The sequence below is a fragment of the Chelmon rostratus genome, chromosome 8 (assembly GCF_017976325.1).
Source record: "Chelmon rostratus isolate fCheRos1 chromosome 8, fCheRos1.pri, whole genome shotgun sequence".
Lineage (NCBI taxonomy): Eukaryota > Metazoa > Chordata > Actinopteri > Chaetodontiformes > Chaetodontidae > Chelmon > Chelmon rostratus.
The window spans coordinates 5409038-5436906 of NC_055665.1; the positions used below are offsets into that span (position 1 = coordinate 5409038).

General features: G+C 41.6%; 2 protein-coding genes across 5 annotated transcripts in view; one reads left to right on the forward strand and one right to left on the reverse strand.

Moving 5' to 3' along the window:
* Positions 1 to 1230: 1230 nt before the first annotated feature.
* On the forward strand, positions 1231 to 8929 carry dnase2 (deoxyribonuclease II, lysosomal). The gene is made up of 7 exons (XM_041941604.1): positions 1231 to 1498; positions 2826 to 2923; positions 3101 to 3272; positions 4128 to 4230; positions 5222 to 5386; positions 7117 to 7335; positions 7532 to 8929. Exons 2-7 carry the CDS (start codon positions 2826 to 2828, stop codon positions 7900 to 7902), a joined length of 1128 nt encoding a protein of 375 aa, XP_041797538.1. The 5' UTR covers positions 1231 to 1498; the 3' UTR covers positions 7903 to 8929.
* Positions 8559 to 27869, reverse strand: part of rgl2 (ral guanine nucleotide dissociation stimulator-like 2) — a 31238-nt gene continuing 11927 nt past the window's right edge. For 2 of the 4 annotated variants that reach the window (XM_041941600.1, XM_041941601.1), the window contains 18 exons: positions 26662 to 26709; positions 26139 to 26222; positions 25889 to 26055; positions 24634 to 24690; positions 23228 to 23424; positions 22216 to 22325; positions 21846 to 22061; positions 20760 to 20863; positions 19681 to 19765; positions 16058 to 16117; positions 14989 to 15075; positions 14844 to 14876; positions 14274 to 14395; positions 13721 to 13807; positions 13063 to 13156; positions 12688 to 12912; positions 12349 to 12463; positions 8559 to 11374 (listed from right to left, as the gene is read on the reverse strand). In XM_041941600.1, coding sequence (XP_041797534.1) covers positions 11193 to 11374; positions 12349 to 12463; positions 12688 to 12912; positions 13063 to 13156; positions 13721 to 13807; positions 14274 to 14395; positions 14844 to 14876; positions 14989 to 15075; positions 16058 to 16117; positions 19681 to 19765; positions 20760 to 20863; positions 21846 to 22061; positions 22216 to 22325; positions 23228 to 23424; positions 24634 to 24690; positions 25889 to 26055; positions 26139 to 26222; positions 26662 to 26709 — 2073 coding nt within the window. In that variant the 3' untranslated portion in view covers positions 8559 to 11192. The remainder of the gene's footprint in view (positions 11375 to 12348; positions 12464 to 12687; positions 12913 to 13062; positions 13157 to 13720; positions 13808 to 14273; positions 14396 to 14843; positions 14877 to 14988; positions 15076 to 16057; positions 16118 to 19680; positions 19766 to 20759; positions 20864 to 21845; positions 22062 to 22215; positions 22326 to 23227; positions 23425 to 24633; positions 24691 to 25888; positions 26056 to 26138; positions 26223 to 26661; positions 26710 to 27869) is intronic. The other 2 variants (XM_041941602.1, XM_041941603.1) reach the window with 1 other exon arrangement.

Sequence of the window (27869 nt, forward strand, 5' to 3'; positions counted from 1 at the left end):
CCAGAGCAAAAAGGAGATTTACACGTTCAAGGAATAGTAGTATTTATCATTAACTCCTGATGCACTTATGTGTTTCTGAAGGCCTCATATACCTGCAAAAATGCTGCATGTGCTGCACCCAGGGCCACGCTATGTCACTAGCCAGAAGGGGTCTCCTGGAAACCTGTGACCTGGTTCAGTCCAGTCAGGTCAGAGCAAAGCTTTTTGAGGAAGTCCTGGCTGGTAGGTTAGAGGTGACGAGTAAATGCTGTGTCACTTCCTCAAACAGAGCACCAACTACGTGATATGTGATAGCAACACTTTGACCAATACTGTCCCTTGAGATCGACATCAAAAGGAGAAAACATATTGTAACTTAATTAAAATATTGCCTCTGAGGATAATGCATTTTTGTTGGATTATGAAAAAAGGGAGATCAATTAATTCATTAAATTTCTGATGTGAGGTCAAATGTTATGACATATGTCCAGAGTCTTGATGAGTCAGTCATTATTCCGTCACGTGGCCTGCTGTTCTCGACCTCTGCTTCAAATCATCAGGTGATATAAAGACAGATCAACATTTATAACAAAAAGAAGAGGAAGAAGAGAAGCACATAACAAAAGTGAAACCACACTTCTCACCAGAATTGTGAAAGTCAAACAGGAAGCAACAAGAACAGGCCTGCTACCCAGATTAAAGTTCCACTTTTCAGATGGATGTGTGAAACATGCATTTAGACTCGGGCTGGGTCAGTATGCTCCATCAGTATGTCAGGTGTGGCCTTGGCCTTCGTTCAGAGTGGCTGATTGAGAGTTCCCAGTGTTGTGATATTTTACTAAAACAGACTTCAAATTAAAGTAGAAAAGCCTTCAGATAATCCTGCACCCTAACTGTACTCTGGAGGCTTGCTCTCTCTTCAGATTCACAACTATGTATAGAGATTAAAGCACTGACAGTGTGTCATTTATAGCAAAGATAGCTATCCTGCCCCAATAGACCAAATCTTATCAATTTAGATTCAATATCTTTAACAATATATCTGTACTTATTTTTTAATTTAATTTAAATTAATTAAATCGATGCATTTACCTATTTAAAGGTTCAGATGTAACCTCTTTTTCCTCTTTTCACACCACGTGACTCCACAAATCACGTGACTGAAACCTAGGACTTTTAGAGAAGGATAAGCCAGGAGCTAGGAAGTAAAAGGATCGTTTAAAACTGAGCTAACAATATTTTCCATTAGTCGTTGTTTCGTACAGTTTATATTCTTATAGTTAAAAACGACTTAGCTTGTGTTTGTTGTGATAATTTTTCGTGTTAGAAGCCTGGTAGCTAGCTTTGTACGGCTGTTTACGTCGCTGTCTCATCCCGCTTGCCGTAGTCCCGGACCTAAACAAGAACGTGGGCGAAGATGAAACTTGTTCAGATTTGGGAGCTACAGTTGATATTCAAGCCGGGAGCAAGATAAGAATCTCTTGAAGACATAAATGGGGAGAAACGCGGCGAACCAGAGGTGAAGTTAAAGTCCGTCTGTGATTTCACTGACTTTACCTTCCCTTCGCGGCTATGACAGTTAGCAACAAGCTCAGCCGCTGCAGCTCGTAACAGCGTCGGCTGTGATTCATGTTGCCACTTGAAGTTCAGTTTTAGCTTTGGTTGGTGAAGTTTGCTTCAGTTTTATATATATATTATGCACTTCTTCCATTGTAGAGCATTTTTATTTAGCCTTGAGCAAGATTTTACCGTAATACACAGTGTTGTAGCGCGTTTATGTTTGTATTTACTCCGCTGAGACTGGACTAGTGGGGAAATGTAACTAAGTACATTTACAAGTGCTGTAGTTAAGTACAAATTTGACCTTTGCCTTAACCTCAATATTTCCATTTTGTGCTAAGTTCTGCTTCTTCTTCACTACATTATAGAAGGAAGCATACTTTTTACAGTTTCACTTTTAGCAGCTACAACATTACAAGTGATGCTTACTCATTAATGCATCATTAATCATAATCCAGTCATATGATACAGAATTATGCTGAAATAAGTAATTCTATATAATGAGTACTTTAACTGCAAGTAAACTATAATGTCTGACTTTAACTTGAAACAGAGTTACAGAGATTTCTGCAATGTTGTGTTGGTACTTTTACTTAGGTAAAGAATCTGAGTACTTCTTCTGCCACTGGATTGGAGCAGATGGCTTAACTCAATATTTCACTACTCTGTTGAGTTTGAGTTTAATTTAATATTTGTCATTAATGCTGAAAAAGTTGTCACAGTAGTGCAAAACTACTAAAGCAAGGCAGAGCAGTTTTATTGTTGAAGGTGGTCTAACTTCAAATTTTGTTGGATATGTATTTTTAGAGTAGTGTAAGCGTTTCCCTTATGCAGTGTAATATGCACAAAAGCCTCACTTCCCTGTGCAGGTTTTAAATGAGGAAGTCACGTGCATCTTGCGGCAGTGCTCAAATCCATGTGCACATTCGACAGCGTTGCTGGTTGCTGTAGTTCTTCCTTCCTTCAGTTAATACTGGCCTCAGGTTTTAGCTGACTCTGATGTGTAGCTATTACCTTCAACAGAAATATGTAATGCATTTTTACACAGAACCTCCATCATTTGCATTAAATTGATGTAAGAAGCAAAATCCCATTGCATAAAAATGGCTTTGTAGCCAGGATGAACAAGACAAAGAATTACAGCCACCCTTTTTATGTACATGTGGGCATAACCGTATTGTGCTATCCTTTAATTCACTATTGTCCATTAGCAATACCATTGTAATTGTAAAAATATGTACATATATTTGTGATGATTAATTTAAGTCTGTCTTTTTTTTTCTCAGATGCTTCTGTTCCTATCTCTCCTGAGCTTCAGTGCGCCACTAGGGGGCGACACCTCACCAATCAGCTGCTACAATGACAATGGAGCTGCAGTTGATTGGTAATTTACTGATAAAAATCCTGAACAAAACAGCAGCAAAATACATTTTATGATTTGTTTTAATCCCATTAGGTGTCACAAGAAGGCTAATCAGAAAATTTGAATATCAAGCATTTACATCTTTACAAACGTCTTCCTCTCCCTCGTCCCTCACATGTCTGACTCTCTCATTCTCAGGTTCTATATGTACAAGCTGCCCAAAGAACATGACAGAAAATCTCCCCAGCAGGGCGAGAACTATTTACTGCTGGAAAAAGGGAGTGAAGGGTGGACTAATGGGAAGGCGAAAGTGAACGACACCACAGGAGCTCTGGGCAGGACAGTTGGACAACTCTACTCACAAGGAAAGGTCTGCTTCTATCAGGCGTCTTTTTGACTGCAACAAAAATGAAACCAATACTGAGTTTAGACATTCTGAGTCAGTTTTGTTTTACTGAGAGCTCATTTTCTACAAAATCACCCATGTGAAAGTCAGGGTCCTTCTACATGTCATTCAGAGTTACTATTCACGCATTTATTAAATATACGGACACAGGATTAATGTGCTTGGGGTTGACAAAGTCTGCCTCTCTCTTATGGCAGCCAGGGTTTCACTTTCTATTTCACATTTCTCAAAAAAGCAAACGATATCCTTAAAGAAATACAGATCTATCCCGCTGTGTGTTTGACAGCAATGACCAGACCGCCTCTAAAAATACACATTTATTCTATAATTGACAGTTTATGTGTTATACAAGGATATGGTTTTGGTATTAATATCAAATTTCTTTTGAAACAATTTAATTTTAATATTGGATTATTTATTTGAATCTTTGATACCTTTTTTCATAGTTTTTCTAAATCTTTCAGGAGTATTAATATTAGCAAAACTATAACTATATAACACATTGTCGGTACTAACTACTTGTTTTTTTGGGCATAAGCAGATGTTATTTATTTTTGCCAGCTTCTCCTTTTTCACTGCAGTCCTGCGACTACTTCTCATTTTATAGACAGACTTACTATATGCAGCATCTTTTGAACAAAGTGTCCGCTATAACCTCTTGACATTATTAGATCAGAATAAGAAACTGAGAATGAGAACTGAAATGTACTTGTTCATTTATATGCAGTCGGTCTGTTTCTCTGAACAGCTGTGTGAAAGATATGCTATGCTAAGTATAACGGTTTTTCGTTTCAATAATAAACCCTGTCCTCTTCACAGAACACAGAAGTAGCCTACATCCTTTACAATGACCAGAGGCCACCGCTGGACTTTGGTGACAGATGGGTTGACAACAGCGGAAGCAGAGGGGGGCACACAAAAGGTGAGCAGTCCAGATCCAATACCTGCGCAGCCCAGATAGGCTGCAAGAGATCTGACTTTATACTCAAAAAGTGCATCATACATCCGACAACAGTGTGTCAAAACAGTCGCAACGCTGTATAAAACAAAGCATTTCTTAAATCAAGCTTCATTATACACTACGTCCATACATTGCTTCCTGTATGGAAGAATGGGAGAAATACATATAAAACAAATGCTAATCCAATTCACACACTTCAAAAGAGAGCTGTAAGAGTTGCAAAAATATAAATGAATAAATTAAACTACTAAAATTCAGAGACTTGGTTGATTTGGTTGATCGATGTTGCGAGAGGAATATGCATGTTTAAAGCATCTATAATTGATATTTTTATAAGAACAATGCATCAAATGACTGAATAAGAGCGATGTGACAGTGTTAGAGGGGTTGTTCATTGTGGTGAACCTGCAGAGACTTATCACCAGAATCTGCAGCTCTCTTCAGCTTTACAGAGCTTTTGTTGTTTGTTTGTCCAGCCCAAATGTTTACTGCTTTGGTTCACTCTCACTGCTCTCGGATCGTCGTTTTCAGCCGCCACTGGTAGCTGCTTTAAGTGAAAAAGCTCTGAAAACCCACTGTGCACTACCTGCTCAGCACTGAAGGGCAGACAGTCAAAAATAGAGACTAACTGGTGAACATGGTGGAACATTTAGCAGCTAAAGAGCCAGATTACTGTTTCTCTGTAACTGCTGGATGTGTGAATGAACAGTTCAGCAACAGTTCATGTGTTCATGACTAGTCTCTGCTGCCCTCAAGAGGCCAAAGAAGTCAGTTATTGCAGGTTTGAGAAAGAAAGCAGGACAAATGTAAAAGTGGTGAATTAATGGAGCAGTTGTATGTCACACTTTGTATGTTTATTTTTTAAATAAGTAAGTGAGCTTGATTTGCATATCAACTCTGACTGTCTGGAGGGAAAACCTTTGCTGACAATTTCAATATTTCTGTTCCTCAGGTGTTGTCCTGCTGGATAAAAATCAGGGCTTCTGGTTGGTGCACAGCACCCCTCAGTTCCCCCCTGTGCAAAAGGCAGGGCAGTATTATTACCCCAGCAGCGGCGTCATCAACGGACAAAACTTTATCTGCGTTACCTACCCGCTCGACCGCTTCCAGACCATCGGTAAGACTGGAGTCCTGCCATGTGGCCAACACTGCAATGATATTCAAATTAATGCTTGTATAAGATAACAACAACAGTATGAGAGCTGGAAGCTAATGACGATTGATACTCTGCCTTCTGTCTGCTGTTATATTATAAATAAATATGCTTTGATTAAGAAGGAATTCCTTTTCAAACTTACATCTGTATTGGTGAAAAGGGTCAGTTTTTGCTTAGTATATTAAACATTTGTAGCCTCTAAAATTATTATTTGTGATGTTGAATCTCAAGTTGTGTGGTTAGTGTAAAGGCTTTGTCAGCTTGAGAGGGATCTCTCCACTCATTATTGTCTTGTCGTCACCCAGTACTTAATAATCCAGTCAGGTATTGACACAACAACAGTCCTGATCCAAGGTAATCAGTGTAAACAGGTGTCATCACCATGTCACCGCGCTGCCTGCAGTTCCCTGGCAGACCCAGCAGTGGCACAGTTGCTATGGCAGTGCCTGGGGTAATGTAATTAGACTGAGGTATGTTACCATAGAGATATCAGCCCTCACACTGCGGCATGCGTGTGCTCCATCAGATTCTTGCCTCTCCAGCTGGGATGTTGAGAGTGTGACATGTACACACAGAGCAGAAATTCTGTCGAACAGCAGAAGGAGATCACATGTCACGTTCCATTTTCGAGCAGCTTGCAGCATCAGTTTGCTCATCAATGAAGGGAAACTGGGATTTGATCAATACTATTTGTCAAATATGTGCATATTGTATTCTCCTTTGTGTCAGTTAGCGTTTATTAGCATTTCTGTAGCATCTTTTGGCAGATTGCTTTCCAAACTTAGAAAACGTGTCACGGACTTCTGACTGGCTTCATGATGGTGTAAATTTTGAAACTCCTTCAGCACAGAATTCAGCAGTGTTCAAGGTTCAAGGTTCAAGGTTCAAGGAGTCTTTATTGTCCCCGTGGGGCAAATTGCTCTACAGCCAGCAGTAACAAAAACAGGCAACAATTACAAAAAAGCAACAACATATTGCACAGAGAAAATAATAGATGGGACAGTACATTAGTCAGTCACTTGTTCAGAAGACCTATGGCAGCAGGGACAAAAGAGTATTTAAGTCTGTTGGTCCTGCATCTTGGCAGGATGAACCTGCGGCCTGACGGGAGCAGCACAAACTCACCAACCAAAGGGTGACACTCGTCAGTGAGAATCAAGCGGGCCTTATTCAGGGTCCTGAGCTTGTACATGTCAGCGTGTATGTAGGCTATTGAGAGTAAAAGCATTGAAATGGACTGCAGATGATCAACTTCTAGTACATTAATTTCATGTCACGTTCAGGGGCTGCACAAACTCTCTCTGGGGGCCACCACTGGCCTGTGGGCCGCACTTTTAGAACCTATGCTCTATAACATTAAGAGAATTAAAGTCATGCTGTCAATCTTTAGGCTTCTTTCTATGACTGCTGTTGAACACCAAGAATCATACAGAAAGAATGTTTATGTGCACCTGAAGTAGATATTGATAAAAGAATACAGATTTTTCTCATTGCAGTAAACATCAAGGTCCTCACACTGTACGTGTAGTTATCCTCTATCATCTGTTTCTGTGTATAGTTGCAGTTGCTGCAGTGTCTCTGCACCAATGTCACCAAGACAGTGCTATTCACTTACTGTACTTAACAGATAGAGTGATTCTGGAGTGCCGTTAGCAGCGTTCGCCTTAAATCTAATTTGTTTTGCACCACAGGAGAGCAGCTTCAGATCAATCAGCCTAATGTGTACGACTGCAACGTCCCCGAGTCCTTGGCGTCCCTGGTGCCTGCGCTCGCTGCTGTCTGTGAGAAAAAACATCTGCCTGGTCACATTCTTCCACATATCAAACCTGTGTCCAATCGCAGCGTGACTCTGACCTCAAAGGACGGCACCGACTTCATCAGCTTCGCTAAAGGAGCCTCTTTTGACAATGGTACGACTTTGGAGAAATAAAGTTTAAAGTTCAGTGAAGTCAGCTTCACCTTGAGTTTCTTTGCAGGTATAAATAGGCCAATGTGAGCATGACACGTCCTTATTAGTGATAATAATTCGCCCTCCTCACTAAGACCACGTTGTTTAACACAATGCAGGCAGTTTACAGGCAATAAAATACCTCTCTATCCCACCAGACCTGTACCACTCCTGGGTGGCCCCCACCCTCCAGTCAGACCTCCTGGTCCAGTTCTGGATTCGCTCCCCGGGAACCCTCCCCTCCGACTGCTCGCAGGGCTGGAAGGTCCTGGACATCACGCTCATCAATCCGGGGCAGGCGTTCACCTTCCAAACCAGCAAGGACCACTCCAAGTGGGCCGTCAGCCCCGAGGCGACTGGGTCGGGGGCCAGAGGAGGCTGGGTGTGTGTGGGAGACATAAACCGGAACAAGGCGGAGGAGAAGCGAGGCGGCGGCACGGTGTGTCTGCAGGACCCCGTGGTGTGGAAGGCTTACCGGACGGCAGCGCTGCAGTGTCAGGCTTGTGGAGGAGGCAAGATCCAGTGTTGATACCCAGCTAGAGCCAGGTGGGTCAGCTGGGCTTAAGGAGAGGGCCATCACAGGTTGATCAGGGTGAGATAATACCAGGCAGGTGGGTTTTTAAATGTTTGAACATTATTTGTTACCATGAATGTTTTGTTTAATGTGATAAAATCAAATTGGAATAACCCATGTAAGGAATTTAAAAGTAATATGATCCTTTCTGGAATTGTAAAAAAAACAAAACTCATCCAACTTTGTCTGAAAATAGTTAATGAAGAAGCTGATTGAGAAAATATGTTTTTGCATCCTCTGACACACAAAAACTCTTTCACTTGTTCAGAATGACTGTCAGCTGCTGTCAGGGGCTGCTACAGGCTCGTCTTCAAACTAAATGCACGCTAAACGATGCTGGAGGAGTAGAAGTAGTGCAATCTGACAGGAAGCTGAGAGTTTTATGGGAAATATGGTTTGCGTTTTGAAAAACACAAAAGCCTCAAAGTGCTCCTTTAAATGAAACCATTTGTTCAAGTGTCTTTAAAACCACTGGGTACTGTTTTAACTGAAACTGATGAGGCGATGTTGGGAACTGTGCAAGTGCTGCCTCACTAACTTGAAGCTTTTCTGTTTAAATCAACATTAGCCGGTTTGTGGGTTTGTTCTCAGGGAGCGCGGCGAGCTTCGCACGTTGAAATCAACGCTATTCTAAATGGCTTTCGTGGAATTTCAAATGTATGAACAGCAGCTGATTAACTGCACGACGTTAACATTCAGCACACGCACACAAATCACTGAAAGTATTGAACTACAGACACTGATCCAGGTGTGGGGAATGCTTTAATACTGTGTGTTTCAGGAGTGTTTGTTGTTAACCGGCTTGGTTTGAGCGTCCGTGAATTTAAAATGGCCTTTTCTGACGCATCCAGAACTCTTTTATAATGCGCCTTAGATTTTATAGTTCACATTTACACATACATACATCTGTTCTGACCTTGATTTTGCTTGAAGATAAATATGCTGGCTGTCTTGAATCTGAATAAAAAGACTAAAAACTGTATTTTTTTGTCACTGAATACTGTTCACCTTGTTTTGTTTTTTTTTACCTTATCATACTTACTATTTGACATTTAGAGACAGCTTTAATTGTTTTTATGGGATACTGAGCAGCAGGGGAAAAACCCATCTGCACTGAACTTGGAATATGTTACAGCACATTAGTCAAGAGCAATGGGATTCGTATAAAAGTAAATTTATTACCACAAAAATAGGACATCCTGTATGTAGTGCATAAATAGCTTTGATGTGAGACACAGCACTGGAGGTGACTGCTCTGTGTATACTGGATACATTCTAATGCAAACATGGGAAAGATGGGCATCCGGTGGAGAAAGGCACTAAAACAATCAGTAACATAGCATAACGAGAGCACACGTCGTCTGAAGAATCCTCTCCCTGGTCCCCCTGTGCTTCTGCCTCAGCCAATCAGGAGGCCTCACCAGCACTGAACACATACAACCAGAGGTCACAAGAGTTCGTCAAAGTCCAGGCATTTTTTTTTTTCAAAGAGGCTGTGTAAACCTACACTGAAGTGAACATGTTTATTCATAACATGACATTGGAGCTGAGGCGTTGTCCTGCAGGTAAACAGCAGTGAAGGTGTGTGTGTTGCTGATTCGTAGAAATCTGCATAAAAGAAGTTTAGCTTATGCTCTGTTAAAAAAATTCATACCTGGAAAACCTTAAACTGAACAATGTTGGTGTATTGTTTTGTTTTTCTTACTGTTCTCCTCGTGGTTTTGGGGCTACAGTGATAAACTGAAGCAAAGTCACAAGCTTTGAAAGTGCTCCGAGGTGATGTTAAAGCTGCAATAATCCATTTTTGGCCACTAGGGGTCAGAAGGACTCCAAAACAAGCTGCATGACATTTTCCCACCTTATAAAGATGTTAAAGATAGCAAACAGCTGCCTACTTTCACATCTAGCTGAAGAAGAGGTATTTATCTGGAGTTGTATTTCTGTCCATCTGATCTCACTCTGCTTTCATTTGGTCTGCAGCAACTCCTTAGAAAAATATTTGACTCTTATGCAGCTAGACGTTTGACTTTTTTCACCAGCTAGTAACCAACTTTGTGTCTGCTGGGCCGGTACTATACTGTGGGTTTATCTGATCTTTTTTTGCTGAAAACAGCTGCAGTTGGAAACACGGTTGAGAACAGCTGTGAGAATGAACCATGAAGTCAATTTCCGGGGCCCTGAAACCCAAACAAATGAGATTAAAAACAGGCCAAAAAGATCCAATGAGCTGCAGTGCTGATTTTTCCTTTCAGGTTAGTCACTAGAATGAGCCCCTTTCACTTTATGAGTAGGAATTTAATTAGTTGTTAATATAAAAATAGTGATTAATGCAGCTTTAAGCTTGTGTGTCAAAACTGGAATAACTGCTCTTGCAGTGTGCACACACACACTGGCCTGTTTAAACTGGAACTCCTGCAGGTATTTGAAGCATTTTTCCTTGATGAATTAGTCACTGGACAGTTCAGACACATGGACCTAGAGCTCCTCGCCAGTGTAAACACAATGTTGACATCATACAGACGTACAAAATATATAAATATATACAAAACATATATATGTCTCCAGTGTTTTGCTACAGTGACGCACTTGCACTGTATTTTTTGGTCTTCCTCATGTGTGCTGTTTACCCGAACCAGACTTGACAGGCTCTGTGTATTTCATTATAGATTTCATGATACTTCTTCCATGTCCCAAATCCTTCATCCTTACATCTCTGAGGTTCTGACCGATCAAATCTTCTGCTTACATTTGGAAACGTCACTCACGACTGAGGCAAACAACAACAAGGGATTTCCTGGAGGCTGTAAGCAATTAAAACAGATCTTATTCGTTGAGCTGGAATGAAAAAAATGCTACCTGACTGGGACTCAAGAGCCAGCACCAAAAAGCAGCCAGTTAAAGGCCTCCACCACTCTTCCTCTTGGTGTAAATTAGTAATGCATACTGTTTGGAAAAGAGGAAAACTGACATTGTTCTTCAGCAGCAGACGGCTCTGGTGAGCGCAGCAAGGCAGCTGGAGGTCTGAAATGTTTGACAAAACCTGCTATGGAGTCGCTGATAAAAACACAAGGGAGACTCGGTGCTTTGCAAGCTTTGTAGGAGCGTGGGAGAAAGGCATGTGTAGATTTTTGTTTTGCACAGAAAAGGCCACATTTACTGTCTGTGAGAGCTCGCCCTGCTTCCATGTCAGGACCGCGAGAAAAATCCATCACCGTGGACAACGTCGGGCCGAGGAAAATCTGGTGTCAAAACAGAGTCCTGACCAGTCTCCTCCCCTTGGCTTTGATTCGAGGGAAAGTGGCGCTGGTCTCTGTGCTGATCGGCTGTGAGCCCAGAAGAGTGCTCACGCCTTTCCTTCTCAACAGGAAGTCAACGCTGGATGACGTCATGGCATAGAAGACGTTTCCTGTAGCAGGGATGACCAGTTCTGCAAGACGAGAAGAGGAGCGACAAATGAGCACACCAGAATTCAATAAAGCTTCTCCAAAGATGCTGCGCTGACAACGTCAGTGCTGTAAAGCTGACCATACAGTTCAAGGCTGGTTAAAGCCCGACATGAACGCAACATCCTAGATGACGTCTGAGCGAGGACTGCTGCACGTCGTCCTCCTTTCTCTCTAATGTCACAATCTGTTCAGGCACAAAATGTCCCGAAAACATCGATATATAAAAGAGCTGGCAGGGCATACAAATCATCCAATGAAATCATCATATTTGAATAGATAGAAAAGGCTAAAAATGACTAAACAAGTTAATTAATCGTCAAAATAGTTGTTGATTCATTGGCTAATTGTTGCAGCTCTTAATATAAAAGCTGACACAAGAAGTGATCAGTCAGTGTTCAGTGCACTCTGGGTTGTGGTCAACTGTTGAAAAACTGTTTTACTACAACTATAACTACAAACCACCAGAGGAACATAAACCTCAGCTACGGCCACACAACTATAGAATTTGTTGTTTTGATAGAAAATGTTTAGAAAGTTTACATTTGCAAATTGATCGGGATCTGAACCGAAACGCACACACACACATTCAAGGAAGCAAAGTAAAGAAAAATAATGAAAATGTTAAAAAATGCTATAAAATGCTCCATCTTACGAATAATGAAAATCTGTGAATCTGCACCAAAAAATGAGTTTGGCTTTATTTCAAACCAAATTTCATCAAAATCTTTAACAAACATTTTCAGATATTCTGCTGACAAACAAACTGGACTGAAGTTACTGCCCAAATAACGAATGTTTAGTTTCAAAACACGAAATAATGAGTGTCAAAGGAAGCCTGTGATGCACTAAAAACCTGAAGTTAACCACAGTTTCAGATAGATGGAAAGCACAAGTAAAAATCTGAAGATGATCTCTGTCCTGTCTCCATTTCCCTGTGCTGGAAACACGTCTTTACCTTTTCCTTCAGGCAGAAGTTGGATCAGCTCATATCTGGATGCCTGTTTGGGGTCCTGATTGTGCTTTTCTAAGGCAGAGCTGATCACAGTGGGGGTCTTGTCATTGCTCGTAACCTGAGGGGAGAGAGGAGAATAACAATGACAGTAGGACAGCTTGATTTGCACTGATGACATCCTGGGTCCATTGTATCCCGAGGATCTGATTCTGATGACTATCATTATGGGATCTGTGCAGATTAGAGGAGAGGCTGCAGCATGTCGCAGATAATTCGGGACCGAGCATTTTCTACAGTCTCACTGCTAAAAATAAATTGGATTCAAGTGGTTTGAATCAGTACCAGTATGCTTCGGTACAGGTTTCCATCCTGCAGATCCATCCGAATCCTGATGATTCGCATGTCGGGCCCCGAACCTTGGATGTTATTGGGGGGGTTGTTGCCGCAGGAGGCTGATCGGCGGTGTGATTTCGTGGGAGTGGATGGAGTCAGCGTGGCAGGGGTGGAGTCGTTGCTTGGAGGAGATGTGTCAACATCCAGGCAGGACACAGATGGGGATCTCATATGCTGTGATAGGAAAAAAAATTAAAAGGTGATAATGATATTAAAGGACGTGACTGTTTTTCCAGTATAATATAAGTACAGGATGACGTGTCTGTGAATCCTGCTGAAAAAAAATTCAAAGCTGACCTGAAAGTACATGTAATTATATCTTACCTTTGTGAGTTTTGACAGCAGGTTATTGACAGGGGAGGGGAAGTCAAAGAGGCTGTCACTGTCACCAGCCAGGCTGGTCCGGGAGGTACTCAGGCTGTCAACACATGAATAAACACATTCAAACCAGGGTTTAAACTAATGATCGATTTAAACAGCCATTAATAATCATGTAGAAGCTGGAACCAGCAATTTATTGGCTTTTTTCTGATGGCCAGCTAATTTGCCTTGATCACAAATTATTAATGATCAAAACTGTCGTCAGCTAATTTTCTTTGTAAAGGACTGATTGTGCCATCACTAATAGACTTTGATCATTCAGCGATTTAGTTTTGCTCTTCTGTGAGATCAGAGGGAAAAACGGATGGTCAGAATCGAAGAAACAGACTGAAACATGCTGACTTGTTCCTTGGTACAGTCAAGAACCAAAACTCCTTCAATTCGAGTACATTTAATTTCCATATAACCATAAATCACAAATTAGCATCTTTCATTAGACTCTTCCTGCTTGGGAAATGCTAACATCTGTCAACACCCAAAACACTGAAGATATTTTTCGGATTTGACATCCAGACTGAATTCATGCGAGTGGCTCCAACTACGGAGACTACTGATCTAAATCCCAGTGAACATATTCAGAATTTTACTGTGTCCGCCTTACTCTGGGCACTGTGTGATGATGACTGTTGGAGTAAGGCCACGGGGGCTCGGCTCGCCAGGCGCTTCAATTTCATTGGACAGTCTGTAACTGAAATACATCATCGAACAAATGTGAATTAAAATTTGACGAATACTTTTTTCTTAATAAGAGCAATAAATATGTTAGTTACCATATATTAAAATGCATTTAAAGGTCCAGTGTGTACGATTTAGTGGCATCTAGTGGTGATGTTGCAGATTGCAGCCAAGTGAATACCACTTGCCTCAAGCTCTCCTACTGGGGCTGCTGAAAGTACAAAAGGCGCTCTTTAGAGTCAGTGTTTGGTTTGTCCCTTCTGGGCTACTGTAGAAACATGGCAGTGCAACCTGACCTTTGTAAACCGATTACAGTTCAGAGAACTGGTTTCAGGTGATTTTACACTGATGAAAACATACTTACATATATTACATCTCATTTCTTCCATATTCTGCCAGTAGCTCACCCTAAATCTTACACACTGGACCGTTAGGACACTTGTTTAATCTGTACCAGCACGGAACGTATAGATATTTACCTTTCCTCCTCTCTTAGTGTGGGCACACTCTGATACCACTGTAAGAAGGCCTCGTCAGTGGAAAAAACACAGTTTTTGCAGGAAGACTGCAGGAGCCGGATTTGAGCTAAAACCTCAAATTCCTGTTAACAAAGAGACATATCACCACAAAGTTTCATAATAAAAAAAAAAAGCACCCATGTTGGCTGATCTCATATTACAGTGCCAGCTTTTTTTTTCTTCCTCATCTTGCACCTTTCAGCGCCCTCCACTTAATCATTTCCAGCCTCAGATATTAGGTTACCTCTGCTCGCGCTAATATGCTCTTATCCCAAAAAATTATCCCACGTATCTCTCTTCTTTTTATAGCTCTTGCTTTGTTCAGTTCTTCTCTCTAACAGGATTTTTGTCAGGGTGCTACCGTTCTAACTCAAGCACACCTGACTACTCGCTTGTTGTGTGAGTGCTGCAGGAGCAGAAGCTTAGTCCAGTGCTGCTCTTGTTAAAACTGCACAGTATCAGAGCATCAGCCACATGCAGTGTCACTTATTATAAGTGTTAAAGTAGGTTGATGCACGTTGCAACACTCACCCTTCTCCTTTTGTCAAAGTTGATGTAGCCGTTCTGCAAAGGGAGGGACAGGATGTGTTACAGTCAGTTTGGTAATTGTAAAACACTGAGCAACTTCCAGGGGTTGTGACCAGCTTTGGCCTTGATTGAGATGAGAGAAACTTACATCCAGCCTGTCTTTGTGTGCTGTGTCCAGCATGGTGAGGTCTGTGAGGAAGATACCCAGGTAGGGCACGGTGCCCTGGGCGTTGGACTGTGTAAGAAGAAAAGAAAAAGGTGTTTCATCCGTCCCCCAGAGGTTTCTGTTCACATCGTAAAGCGCCCACACAGCGAGGGATTTCAGAGCAGCCGCCTGCAGCTATTTTTCAAACGATGGCTCAGGATTCAGCACATCACACCCTCGCACACGGCAGCCGCTCTGTTCCACTTCGCCGCCGCATGCCGGTCGAGCCCCCTTACAACCCTCCATCAAACTGCCGAAACACCCCCCCGCTGAGCAAGAGTGACATCAGAGTCGATGTTTGAATGTGCCGTTTTGTAGGAAAACTGTGCTTCAAGTGCTTTTAGTTTGAAAGCCATTATCAAACCCTCAGCAAAACCAGAGAGCTTTTTATCAATTATACCTGAGTGCTTTCAGCTCATAAGCATGAACTCACATGAACACCTGGACCTATATTGTCCATTTATGACACAGAACATACACTGTATGTGCAATAAGATAAGATTCATAAGCCCTAAAATACACCTGAATCCGAGTTTCACCACAGAACCACAGATTTCAAAGATTATAACACATTTTGTCCCCTAACTTTTACACATCTAATGACACTTTTGCAGAGTCTTACATCATTCCTAAATCTACCAAGGTCTCCCATAAAGGCCTGTGGGGGTGTTCAACCCCTCAGGCTAAAACGATTGGTATGCACTCCAGACGGGGGCTGTAAAGTTAGTGAAAATTGTTCTTTTTTAATGTGATTGAAGATGTGAGGTTTTGCCTCAGCAACAAATGTTGAGGTCCTTTCAAGTTACTCCTCTGTGGCTGGAACTGAAATCTGAAACGTCTCGGTGACCCCTGATGATTTAACACCCCAGTGAGAGGAATTTAGTGCATGTGACTGTACTGTACAACAGTCTTTGCTTTCAATTGATGTGGGAGTGAGTGTTCCCAAACCTAAATGTTCAGCCCAGTGACCTTCCTCAAACAAGCTGCCAGTCTTCACTTCCACTCAACTTACCTTATTAAGGTGTTTGTTGTTGAGCCTGTTGTCGAGGTTGGCGAACTTTGACGTGCCCTCCTGCAAGACAAAAGCAAGAAAATTCTCAGGTTCAAGTTCGTTCTCAACCTCCGAAACAATCGTGTTGTGTTCATTTAGTGGCTGTCCCTGAGCTTTTCGTCATATCACATGATTCTGGATCCTGGTTTGTCAGCGTTTGATAAGTTTTGACTTTAAAACTCCACTTTTAGGCCAACGTGGATGAGAATTTCTTACAGTGCTCAGAAAAAAAAGAAAATTTGAACATCTGCAATGCTGGCTGAGCGAACTCCACTGGCTTTTAGGAAAATCATGCAATGCCATCTGATCCTCCAGGACAGCTGCTCGATGCATCTTCTATGAGGTAATTCTATTAGGTTGATAAAAAGGTGTTCCTGCCAGAATGCACAAATGCTAGCATGTGCTATTTCTGCTAGCACATATTTAGTGGCTTTAAACCCTCCAGAACAGATTTGTATGGCAGCTTGGCGGCAGTGGAAACAACACTACAAATTGTCATGTGTCAGCAAACTGTCAACTGATTACGCATCCAGAAGATCTCTCAGCAGTCCAGTAGTCATTATCTTTTATCTCTGATCTGATTTCCATCAACTCCAGCTGGAAACATCTGGCCGTGTAGCAGCTAAATGCTCCACTTTGCTCACTTTGCTAGGTTCTAACTTTGCCTGGCTGTCATTTAGTGTTGGGCAACACCTTACAGCTGCCTACTGTGGCTGGAAATGGTGGTGATGAGAGCAGTGAGAGATGAGCTGAAAGACGCTAAGTGGCGTGAATAATAATATCACTTCCAATGCAAGTTTTTACTTCTCTATTTAACATTTATTTATTCATGTTTACTTGAACATATAACATGACATGTAGCATCTATAGCTGAAGCTAATGCTTGACTCTAGATGGGATTTTATTTTATAGAAAGAAATATTCATGGTGATAAAAACATTTAAAAACATTATAAAAGATATACAAATTACCATGAATTCAGTATTTAACTAAATAAAACTGAATCCTGTCAAGACCACTGATGTGAACACAAATTCATGTTCATGAATTTTTATGACATGAATAAAACCCCTGAGTCCAAAAAAGTTGATGTGCAAAACATCAGTAAAACAGAATGAGATCATTTGCTTATCTTTTTTTGACATATACTCAACAGAAACAGTACAAAGACTATATATTTAATGTTCGACCTCATCAGCTTCATTGATTTTTCTGCTTATTCTGAATTTGATGCAGCAACATGTTTCAGATAAGTGGAGACAGGAGCAACAAAAGACTGGGAAAGTTGTGGAACGCTCCAAAAACACCTGTTTGGATAATTCCACAGGTAAACAGGTTGATTGGTAACAGGTTATAGCATCATGTTTGGGTATGAAAGGAGCATCCTGGAAAGGCTCAGTCGTACACAAGCGAGGATGGAGCGAGGTTCAACACTTTGTGAACACATGATTGTATAAAGGAGATTAATACATGGGCTCAGGAATATTTTGCACAACTGTTGTCAAGAATCACAGTTCGTTAGTTAATGATTGCTTTCTGTTTTTATTTACGTCACAGCATCTCAACTTTTTTGGAATCGGAGTTGTACGTCTATGCAGCTCCGTCAGGAGATCTATCATGACAACTTGATGTTAGCCAAGAAATGTTGTGAATAATTTCTTTCCCCAAACTTTTAGTAAGTCTTTTATTAGTCTGAATCATTCATCTTACACTCTGTCTGCTAGTCGTAGTCATTTTTAGACAAGCTGAGAGATGAAGGGAAGCAAGTAACTGTGCTGAAAAGAATCAAAGGGCAACAGAAGGCGATGGTGTTTTTCTGGAATCAAAGCTGAGAGTGAAGCTCAAAATGAAAGCAAATGTTTGGATGAATTCCTTTGGGGGTATCATGGGTAAAATCACAGCTAATGCAAAGGTATTGATGCCTGCACTGCACCATAACAGCGAATCAAAACACAGCTAATCCTGCCAACTTCCCCAACTCTGACACCGTGCAAACTAAATATAATGCACGTCTTCAGATGGGTGTCTCACATTGAAGTGAAAGTGTTGACAGAATAAGGGCAGTCCTACTCAACCAGATTAGACTGGTTTCTGGTCTTTAAAGCAGTCATAAATCTCTCCCGCTGAATGTTGTTTGCAGCTGAGGATAAGGCTCGATTTCAGTCTGTGCAATTTAACAAATGTGGTCCAGTAGTGGCACTTGACAGACACATTAATAAATGTCTCAGATTGCTGTTCAAGCATGCAATGCTCGTCACCAGGATGTGAGATGTCAGTCAAAGTGCAGAAGAGTCGCGTGGTTTTTCAAAGCTGCAGTTAGAGGCTTAACAGACGTTACTGTATGCTAGCAGTGTTGTTTTTAGCCATGCTAGCTGCATGGTTCCAGGTCTAGCAATGTTGGTCAGCCCAGACTGAAATATCTTGACAGCTATTGGATGGATTCAGAGGTAATATTTGTACAGACGTCCATGGCTCTCAGAGGATATATTCTAGCTATATTGGTGATAGCCTGGCCTTACCTCTAGCGCCACCGCGAGGTTGACATTTGTGGTTTTGAGTTAAATGTTTGAAAAATGTTTTATGAATTGTTAAAACTCTGGCGATTTATGGCCGAATACCCACAAAACTAATGACAAAACATCAACCTCTGCTGTGCTTTGCGTTTAGTGCTAATTAGCAAATGTTAGCATACTAACACGCTAATCTAAGAAGTCAAGTCAAAAGTCTAGTCAAATTGATTTCTTTAGCATTTCTGTAGTATTTTATGCTTATTAGCAAACATTAGCATGCTTATACACTAAACAAAGACAGTCAGCATAGTATGCATTATACCTTTAAACATCAGTGTGTTAGCATTGTCATTGTGAGCATGTTAGCATGCTGATGTTAGCATTTAGCTCAATGCCTATTAGCCTCACAAAGCTGCTTGTGTGGCTGTAGACTGTTTAACTGTTGAACAACATCCTGCTTAATTCTCATGATGTTCGTAAAAGATATTAATAGATATTAAATAAGGTAATTAAATTCAAAACCAAGACTTTCATTGTCTTTCCTTCCGAATGTCACACTAAAGCTTCAGGAGTCTATGCATCCACAGTGCTGTTACACATTGTGCATACAGGCATCAACTCCAAGTGTTTGTAGTGACTGATGGTAGAAAGTTAGAGGAAAAAAGTGCCTTTAAAGATTTTTTTAGCAATGATAAGCAGCAACCAAGAACAACACAGATCAGAGCCTGAGACAAGTTCAAGACATCAGAGAAGAGTTGTTGAAATGTGACTCCAGAGCAAAACTGCACTCCAACACTGCAGCCCTGCGAGTTCAAACCGGCAGCTTTCCAGCACAAGACGCCGCTCCTGCAGCCTCGAAGCATCCGAACCTTTCAAACCTTTCACTTTAAACTAAATGACACTGGTTTAATGCTGTGAAATGACCCAACCAGCCTCTGTGCACCATAAATAAAAGATCAGATTTCTCACTGAACCGGCTCGCTCATCATCATTCAGAGCCTGATTTCCTGTTTTTAATGCTGAAAAAGTGCTGTAGATTACATTTCCTTTGTCATTCTGTATGCAGAAACTCACCTCCTTCAGCAGTTCTCTGCTTTGTGAGTAGTTGTCTTTGTCTGAGAATATTTCCGACAGCTCCTCGTATCTCCTCACCGCCTCCCTGTCGAGTGACCAAAACACTTTAGTGTTAATGAACATTTAGATTTCACCGTCAAATGTCATGAAGATATTTTGCACAAGCTGAATTTTCAGAGGCCGTAAAGTCAAAAGCATGCACTGTTAATGTATGGTAGTGTTTGAGAGACTGATGGAAAAGTTGAGTAATGTTTGTTAATATCATTAAGAGAATGACACTGAGTCAGAGACGATGCCGTGACTGAGAGGCTCGCCGAGGGGACGATACTGCTGAACTGGCATTCTCTAGTTTTAGATTAAGGAAAGACATTTTACTTCTGCTTCTTTATGGGGTTGACTTCAGATTTATTTACAAGGTTGCCTTGGCATTTAATAAATAAATTGCCCCGAGGGTAACACCAGTTTCCTGTAAGGCTGTCTGAGGCTATGAAGAAACTGTCCTCCCTGTTCTAATCACATTTAATTCGTGTTAACCGTCTTATATTTACAGTTTATATAATACATGATGAAGAGGAGCTGTTTTAATCACTTTCAAACACATGATTAGTATACCATATAGCTTTTGACAACTTTCTTGAAGGTTATATGGTTAATTGATTAATTGTTCAGTCTAAAATGATGTCCAAAGGCGCAAATAACGCAGATTTTTTGTTATTAAGGTCAAAGAAAAAATAATATATTTTTTCATTTTGATTTTGAGAGTGAGAATATAATCTGTGCTGAAGTGGCTCTGCTGCAATTCTGTGGTCACCAGCAGAGGTCAATAAAATGCCTCAGTTACTTAATACTGCAATATCTACAGAAATGCACATCTCAATGTGCTGTACAAATATTTTCTTCTATTTTACGCCTGAGTTGTGTTCCAGATTTGTACAACTGTTGCATGTCAAACTGTCAAAACAACGTTTTTTCCCCCTTTTTTTGGGTGAAACGAAGAAATAAGAATTTTATTGGTCTCGGCCTTATAATTTTAAAAATCTTAATTCCCTCTTTAAACTAAGAGTTGTTCAGATGCGGACCTGTCAGTGTCCTGCCACGTCTTCCTCAGCCGATGGATGGGGTTACTCTGCAGGGCCGACACGATGGCGTACAGCGAGGAGAAGTTCTTCCTGGCTCGGCACTCCTGTTGCAAGCACACACAAATGAATACGCGCATTTGCATGCGCACACACAGATGCACTGCAACTGAGAACACCTGTGGGGGTGGCTCTGGCTGGTATTAAGTTACAGTGTCGGCCTGAGGTGCTGAATAATGTATACTGCTAAAGAGGTTTGTCCCAGAAGAAACCTGGGATGAGCTTAGGACGCAGTTTAGCACCAAACCATTGATATCTGACTTCATGCAGCTTCATACAGGAAAACTGGAGAGAAGCTGTGTTTTATTCACAGATAAAGAAGCTTGGAAAGGACTAAAACTGATCCTGTTGCTGCTTTGAGCTCTTCAGTATCTTAAAAGAAGCCGATTGTGCATAATAACCACTTTTACATAACTCAGTTCATTTCCATTTCTCTTGTATAACACTGACATTTTTAAGCAGATTCAATCCTTCACTGTTTGCCTCGAGGTCACACATTACATTTTTTTGACTCAGCACATTCCTGGTGCATACTGTTAATGCAGAGTACGCTGCCTTTCTTCAAGGTGGACTCGAACTGTAAGTCCACTTCCAGCATAACAACTGAATGCTGATTTTTAACAATCTATTTGAAAGTGGTTGACCACCAAATGCACTCGATTAAAGAAAGCATTATTCTATTCTGTCATTTGCTGTTGCTCTGTCCAGCAAAGGACCACAAATGGAGACTGTGTTTACCTCTCAGATATTGATTACAGTGAAATTACGAGTACAGTCACAGCACAAACCAGGCAGACTGTGAATTTGTGATGGTATGTGCAAAATCTGAGCTCAGAATAGGATTATGGTCAGGAGATTAATGGGGTTTATTGTAGGAAAATGCACAGCTGAAGGGTTTGGAAGACTTGAAATCTCAAGTGACATACAGCTAACAGTGTCATTTCATGATGAACCCTTATGAAAAGCGTCTTAAAATGGCATCAAATCCTGCATTTTTATAGCTGTGACCTTTGATTTTTGCATACTGACCTCTGCCACGCTGATCCATTTCTCCAGCAGCCGGGCTCTCTGCTGGCTGCGCAGCTTCGTAGGCCAAAGGCAGGATGCTAAAACTGCATTGGCCAACTTATTGAACTGACGTACGGTGGCCCGGACGGACCAACACACGTCTTCCCTCCCTTTCTTATCCCGCTGTGACCACAGCGACCCGAGGCAGTGGTACGGGACCAGACGGACAAACAGCTCCTGACAGGTGACAGCAAATAGATCCATAAATAAAAAACCATGCAATGCAAGCATGCAAACATATTCTGTAAACCAATTCTCTATAACTTTCCATTTCATCGGTCAGTTTTTTGCTTCCTGCTCTGAACATGCTCAGTCTTAAAAGAGAACTCACTGTCTCTATCTTGGTGAGCTGCTCGGCGATGAGTGCTGCAGGGAATCCCAAGATGCTGGTGGGTTCAAACCTGGAGGCGTCAGGAGGAGGGCTGGTGAAACTGGTCTGGTCTGCAAAGGGTGAAGTCTTCAATAAAACTGTGCATCCAGAATATGAAACACACACACAGGCACTGTGGAGCTTTTCACTCCTGTAGTTGCAGGGATGAGTTTCTCTCAGAGCTCTGATCCTTCACTGTGTCCAGTCTAATAATGAAGCGGTTTTGTTCCAGGGAATGGTGGCTTTCTCGAGATAACAGCTTAGTCATCCAGTTATCTCTAGGAAAACCCCAGGAAACGAAATATCTCATTGTAATGAGGAAACAACGTCGTTATCTTGAGATAACGGGCGACTTCACTCCTGACCTCAAGATTGGAGGATGAGAGGGAACAAGATTAAGATTCAGTGCGAGCAGATCTGAAGCTGTACTGACACAACAGTGCTAAATGCTAATGCTAGCATGGCTGCAGGCTCACAATGACAACGTTAAACATGCTAACGAGTTTAGCAGGTGCATTGTTCACCATTTTCACCTGCACAGCCTGGAGTGATTGCAGCCTGTATTCACAGAAGACTGCTGTTTCCACTGCCTCCAAGCTGCCACACAAATCTGTTATTGAGGCTTTAAAGCCACTAAATATATGCTAGCAAAAATACTACATGCTAGCATTTGTTCTATTCCGTAGGAACACCTTTTTATCGACCAACCAACGAACTGAAAACTGAGGTGCCTCTCATTGGCCCTCCTGAATCCACCAGCACTCTGTGTGGGAAGCTCAGTCCACTGTGATCCTTTGTGAAGCCAATGCAAAAAAAACCTTGGGATCATTTTTGATTCTGCATTTACATTTAGCAAACAGATCAATTCTGTGGTGAGGGCAGCTTTTTCTGACTGTGAGCTTATTGTTTTCAAAGCACTTCATGGATTGGCTAACTGCTGCAGCCCTAGCTGGATCCCAGTTAAAATACAGACCTTTTTGGGCGTCAGGCAGCAGGGCTTTCTCGCTGAGCTCCTCGGCTATCCTGAGGAGGCGAGCGCGGAGGTCTGCCGCAGACGAGGAGTCCTGGGGGAGGAGGGGAGCCAGGCGCAGCAGGCGAGAGGGCTCCCCCAAACTCTTGAAGTCTTCAGGATACTCGGAGAGCCACGTGCTGAACACTGTACACACCGCTCTGCAAAAAAGAGGACAGGAAGAAATTATTCTACCTTTCCTTGCTAAATTTTGTGCTGGTTCAGCATTTCCATGGCTTTGAGGAATGTCAGTCCAAACTTTATGCTGTGTACTGTGGCTGCTTCAGGTCATCAGGAACCAACCTAAGCCTCATGGGTTAAAAGAGTAATTCTCGAATCCAGTTGTGATAGTGGGGCTTGCATCTGTTTCTGGTTTAAACCCTGAGCTCTTGTAAGTTGCCGGAAGCAGATAAACAAGCTGCTGCAGATTGGCATTGATTGATTATATTGGGATTTTCCAACACATCTAAAAAGTTGCCTAGAAATCACATTCTCAAGGGGTTTAGACAAGAAAAGCAGCTTAGAGATGAGTCTATAATTGAGTGGAAGCAAAGGATCAAGATTATTCTTTTAACAGGAGCTGAACGTTAGCCTGTTTGCGAGTAATAGAAAAGCTATTTGTGACAGCAAATAAGCAGCACCAAGGACCCCTCTCAAGAAGGCTTCAAATGATGGGTGACATCTGTATATAAGGAAAAACTAATTATGTTTCCAGTTATTGGTGGGACCATTTGATTAGTTTGCTACCTTCCCACAGCTACTTGTCTGTAAAACAAAACTAAGGGCTTAAATGCCCAAAACGTATGTTCCATAAAGCAAGCTTAATAGCTTTAAAGAATAAAAATCACCTTTCTTGTAGTATGTTTGGACACACAAACATCTGCTGATATTCAGTTGCATTCAAGTTGCAAAAATCTGTTTTTTATATCAGCAATGGGTCCAATGATTATGTGTAATATAAAAGGAGTAGCTCAAACAGAGAAATGTACCCTGACCCGTATAGTACCCATCGGTTCTATGTAGCATTTCAGCATTTTGATTTTTCAGTGAAAACTGCTCTACAGCACCTGTCCTGCACCAAAGGGCAAATTAAAGTTAGCGGTTCATGTTAGCGAGTGAACACGTGGAGCGTTTAGCAGCTAAATAGCCAGATGTTTATCTCAGCAGCTGGTGGAGACCAAAAACAGAGTTGAAGGAAGAGTGAATATTCAATGATTCCCTGTTGGTATGTTCACTTGTTTCAGGGTCTTTTTTTAGACGATGTAGTTCTTGGCCCACAGCCAGACATTTATTAAAGTACACAAACAGACGCGTCACCTGTCACACTAAAAGTTCAACAGAGATGCTGGGCAACATTTCTAAAAACTCACTTGTTGAAAGATCGTCTCGTCTGGCTCCTCTCGCCGTCCCCAGGCGGGTTCTCCAATCTGTGAACAGAAAAGAAAACGTTAGTGAAGCAGAAAAACAGCAGTATCAGTATCATTCAGCTTCAAATATGAGCATGTTCTGTGTCACCAATAACAATGAAACTTTCTGATAGACTTGTTTATGGCTTGCGTTTTAGAGAAGGTGTTGTCCTCATGTTTACAGGTAAACACGGCTGCTGCCAGCAGTCTAAACTGACCCTCCTTTTGGAAAATCTTTCCAAACAGGAGTTTCATTCAAATGCTTCCATTATTTAATTAGGACTTTATAACAGAACCAAGAGCCTTCAAAAGTGAGCTTTTTTGCTGAATTATGCAGCAGTTATTTTAAATAAGCAAACAGGTGCCTCCTGCACTGTGAAGAAATGCAGCCTGAAGACAAATTGCAATGCTAAACTTAACACCTGTCTTGTGAAAAGGGAAATTAAACTGATCAATCAGTTTGCCGAGCATTTAGCGTGCTAGCAGTGTGGCTGTAAACATGGCAATATCTGTCAGTTGTGCCACCGCTTTGTTCCAGACTAAAATATCTCAAGATGAATTGGCACAAAACCTTGTACAGACATTCATGGAGAGGATGAATCCTGCCAACTTTGGTGGTCTCCTGACTTGTCCTCTAGCGCCACCATGAGGCTGACATTTGTGGTTTTGAGTGAAATGTCTCAACAACTGTTCAACATTCATGTTCCCCTCAGGATGAATCGATTTGGTGATCCGCCCTGACTCGAGTGCCATCCTCAGGTCAAACTTTGTCCAATACTTTGGTTTAGAATATTTGAACCTGCAAAGCTAATGCAATTCCTCAGCTGCCGTTTTTGTTTAGCACTAATTTGTTAGCATGCTAACACACTAAAAAGCTAAAATGGTGAATATTCCAAACACGTTAATTATCCCAGATCTGCTGGTATCGCTTTAGACTGTCAGTCTTCTTATAAATCTGTTACTCCTCTGAAATTCTCCATTCACGTCCTCCACCCAAGCTCCCACAGGACAGGATCAGTCTGAGATTTCATCACTTCCCACAGAACAAACCCAGACAGACAGGATACTGACAGCCGCTGTGGTTGCTCTGCATAATTGCACCTGGAGCTGCGATCATACCAGTCGTTTAGCCTGTTTTCCTCTTTAAAAAAAAAAAAAACCCTGTCTGAAAACCAGATTCTCTTACCAGACAAAAGCTACAAACAAAAACCCTTCCCACCTGTCAGTGAGGATGTCCAGCACTCTCTTCGTGGAGGTGAAAGATCGATAGGTGGAGAGGAAGATAGTGATGAAGGAGGAGTCTCCCATTGAAAATGAGTGGAGGAGGTGGAGCACCAGCTTCTCTTCCGTCCCTGCTTTCACACACTGGGAGCGAGAAATCGCCGACTGGAGGAAGACAGGAAGGAAAAGAGGCTGAGGAATGGAGTTAATATGCGAATGGGAGGTGTTTTCAGTCACACACGACTTACCAGTGGACTATTGGGGGCAGCATGCTGCTGTTTGACCACCACTGTGTAGATCACTCCATCCTCCTCTTCCTCCACCACAGTGGACTGTAGGGCAGACCAACCAGGTTAAGACAACGTTCATGTGTTGCAGAATGCATGAAAATCATTCTTTATCAGTATCTGACACTGGGAGGAATAAACTTTGGCTCCAGGTACAGAGAAATTAGTCAAAAAAAAAGTTTTTGCTGCTAATACTGATTCAAAGTAATAAATTAAACTTTATCCTTCTGCTGAACTAAACAAACTTACAGCATTAGATTTAGAAGAGATATAGTCTCTTCAACGAGAGACACCCAGCATCCACGTATGTGTTTTAAAAAGGGCCCAAATCCAGCTGCTTTGAACTCATTTCTCACATCCGACATGGAGCTGTAACGATCCCGTTTTAGCCTCGGGGAAAGTCCCTGACACAGTTACCCTATTTTATGCAAGTACTGACTCACAGGCACATTATCCCCTGCATGTGCAACACAGCTGGCCTTACCAGATCCAGAGGACAGTACCAGGTAGTCTTCATTGGCGAGGGCTCTGCCTGTAGAAGAGACCCAAACAAAACAGGCGTGTTTAACTTATTTGTCTTATTAGAAAAATGCACTGTCGTCACGCTCTACAATCATTAAGTGTAATAGTCTGAAGCTGTGTTTGCAAAGCATGTGCACTTCAGCCACAGAATGATTTTCCTTTTTATAGCTTGTTTCATGTGATGAATCACATGGGACAATGATGCAGAAAGTACAAAAATACGAAATCCAACATTTTGACAGCTGCGGAGCGTCAGGGAAGGCAGGGGAGAGCGAGGGGCTGCTAGCCCCGACTCATAGCAGGCACTCCCCCAGGTGAGCCACAACATGCTAGTATTTTACAAGAGAAAGTGCTACAATCGTCTTCTTATGCATAATACTATAACATTACCTTTATACTACCTTCATTCCCACTACTACTCAGTATTTTGCACTTTTATGCTCATATTGCACTGATATTGAGCATATTTTATATGTAGTGTTTATATATGTATGTAATTAAGCATTTCCTGTGCATATATGTTTGTATATGTGTAACTACATCTATCTTCCTTGTAAATCTCATTTAGTTTTTCCTTATTCGTTTCTTCCTTTAGTGCCTCTTTTATATTTCGTGTTCTACTTTATTGCCTATTTTATTCTGTGTGTGTAGTGTGGAGGAGGCTACAACTGCACTTCATTGTGCAATCCTGTGCTGTATGATGACAATAAAGCTAAGTCGTAAAAAATTGAGAAACCTATGATAAAAGACAACACCATCTTTCAGGACTCTGGGGGCTCCGTATGCATGAGATGCAAGACAGATCCCGACTTTTAGCTTAATAGTCTCACCATATTACACAGCCTCCACATTTTCAGCACTCAAGCCACAACGACCTGCAGAGAATTTACTCGTGTTTTCCTGTTTCACATATTATATCTAACCAAATATTTATTGACAAGCCCGACAAACTGGGTTTAGGTTTATTAATTAGAGTTTAAATGGTGCACTGCACTAAAACATAATCAAACAATTTTAGATTAGCAATTCGGCAACGTGTCTGCCAATCACACACATAAACACCCCAGACTGCACATGCAAACAGAAAATGATGCTAAATGATGACATACACTCACACATGCTAGACTGTCGTTTAAAATAGAGCGTTCTTGCTGCCGTAAAACCACTTAA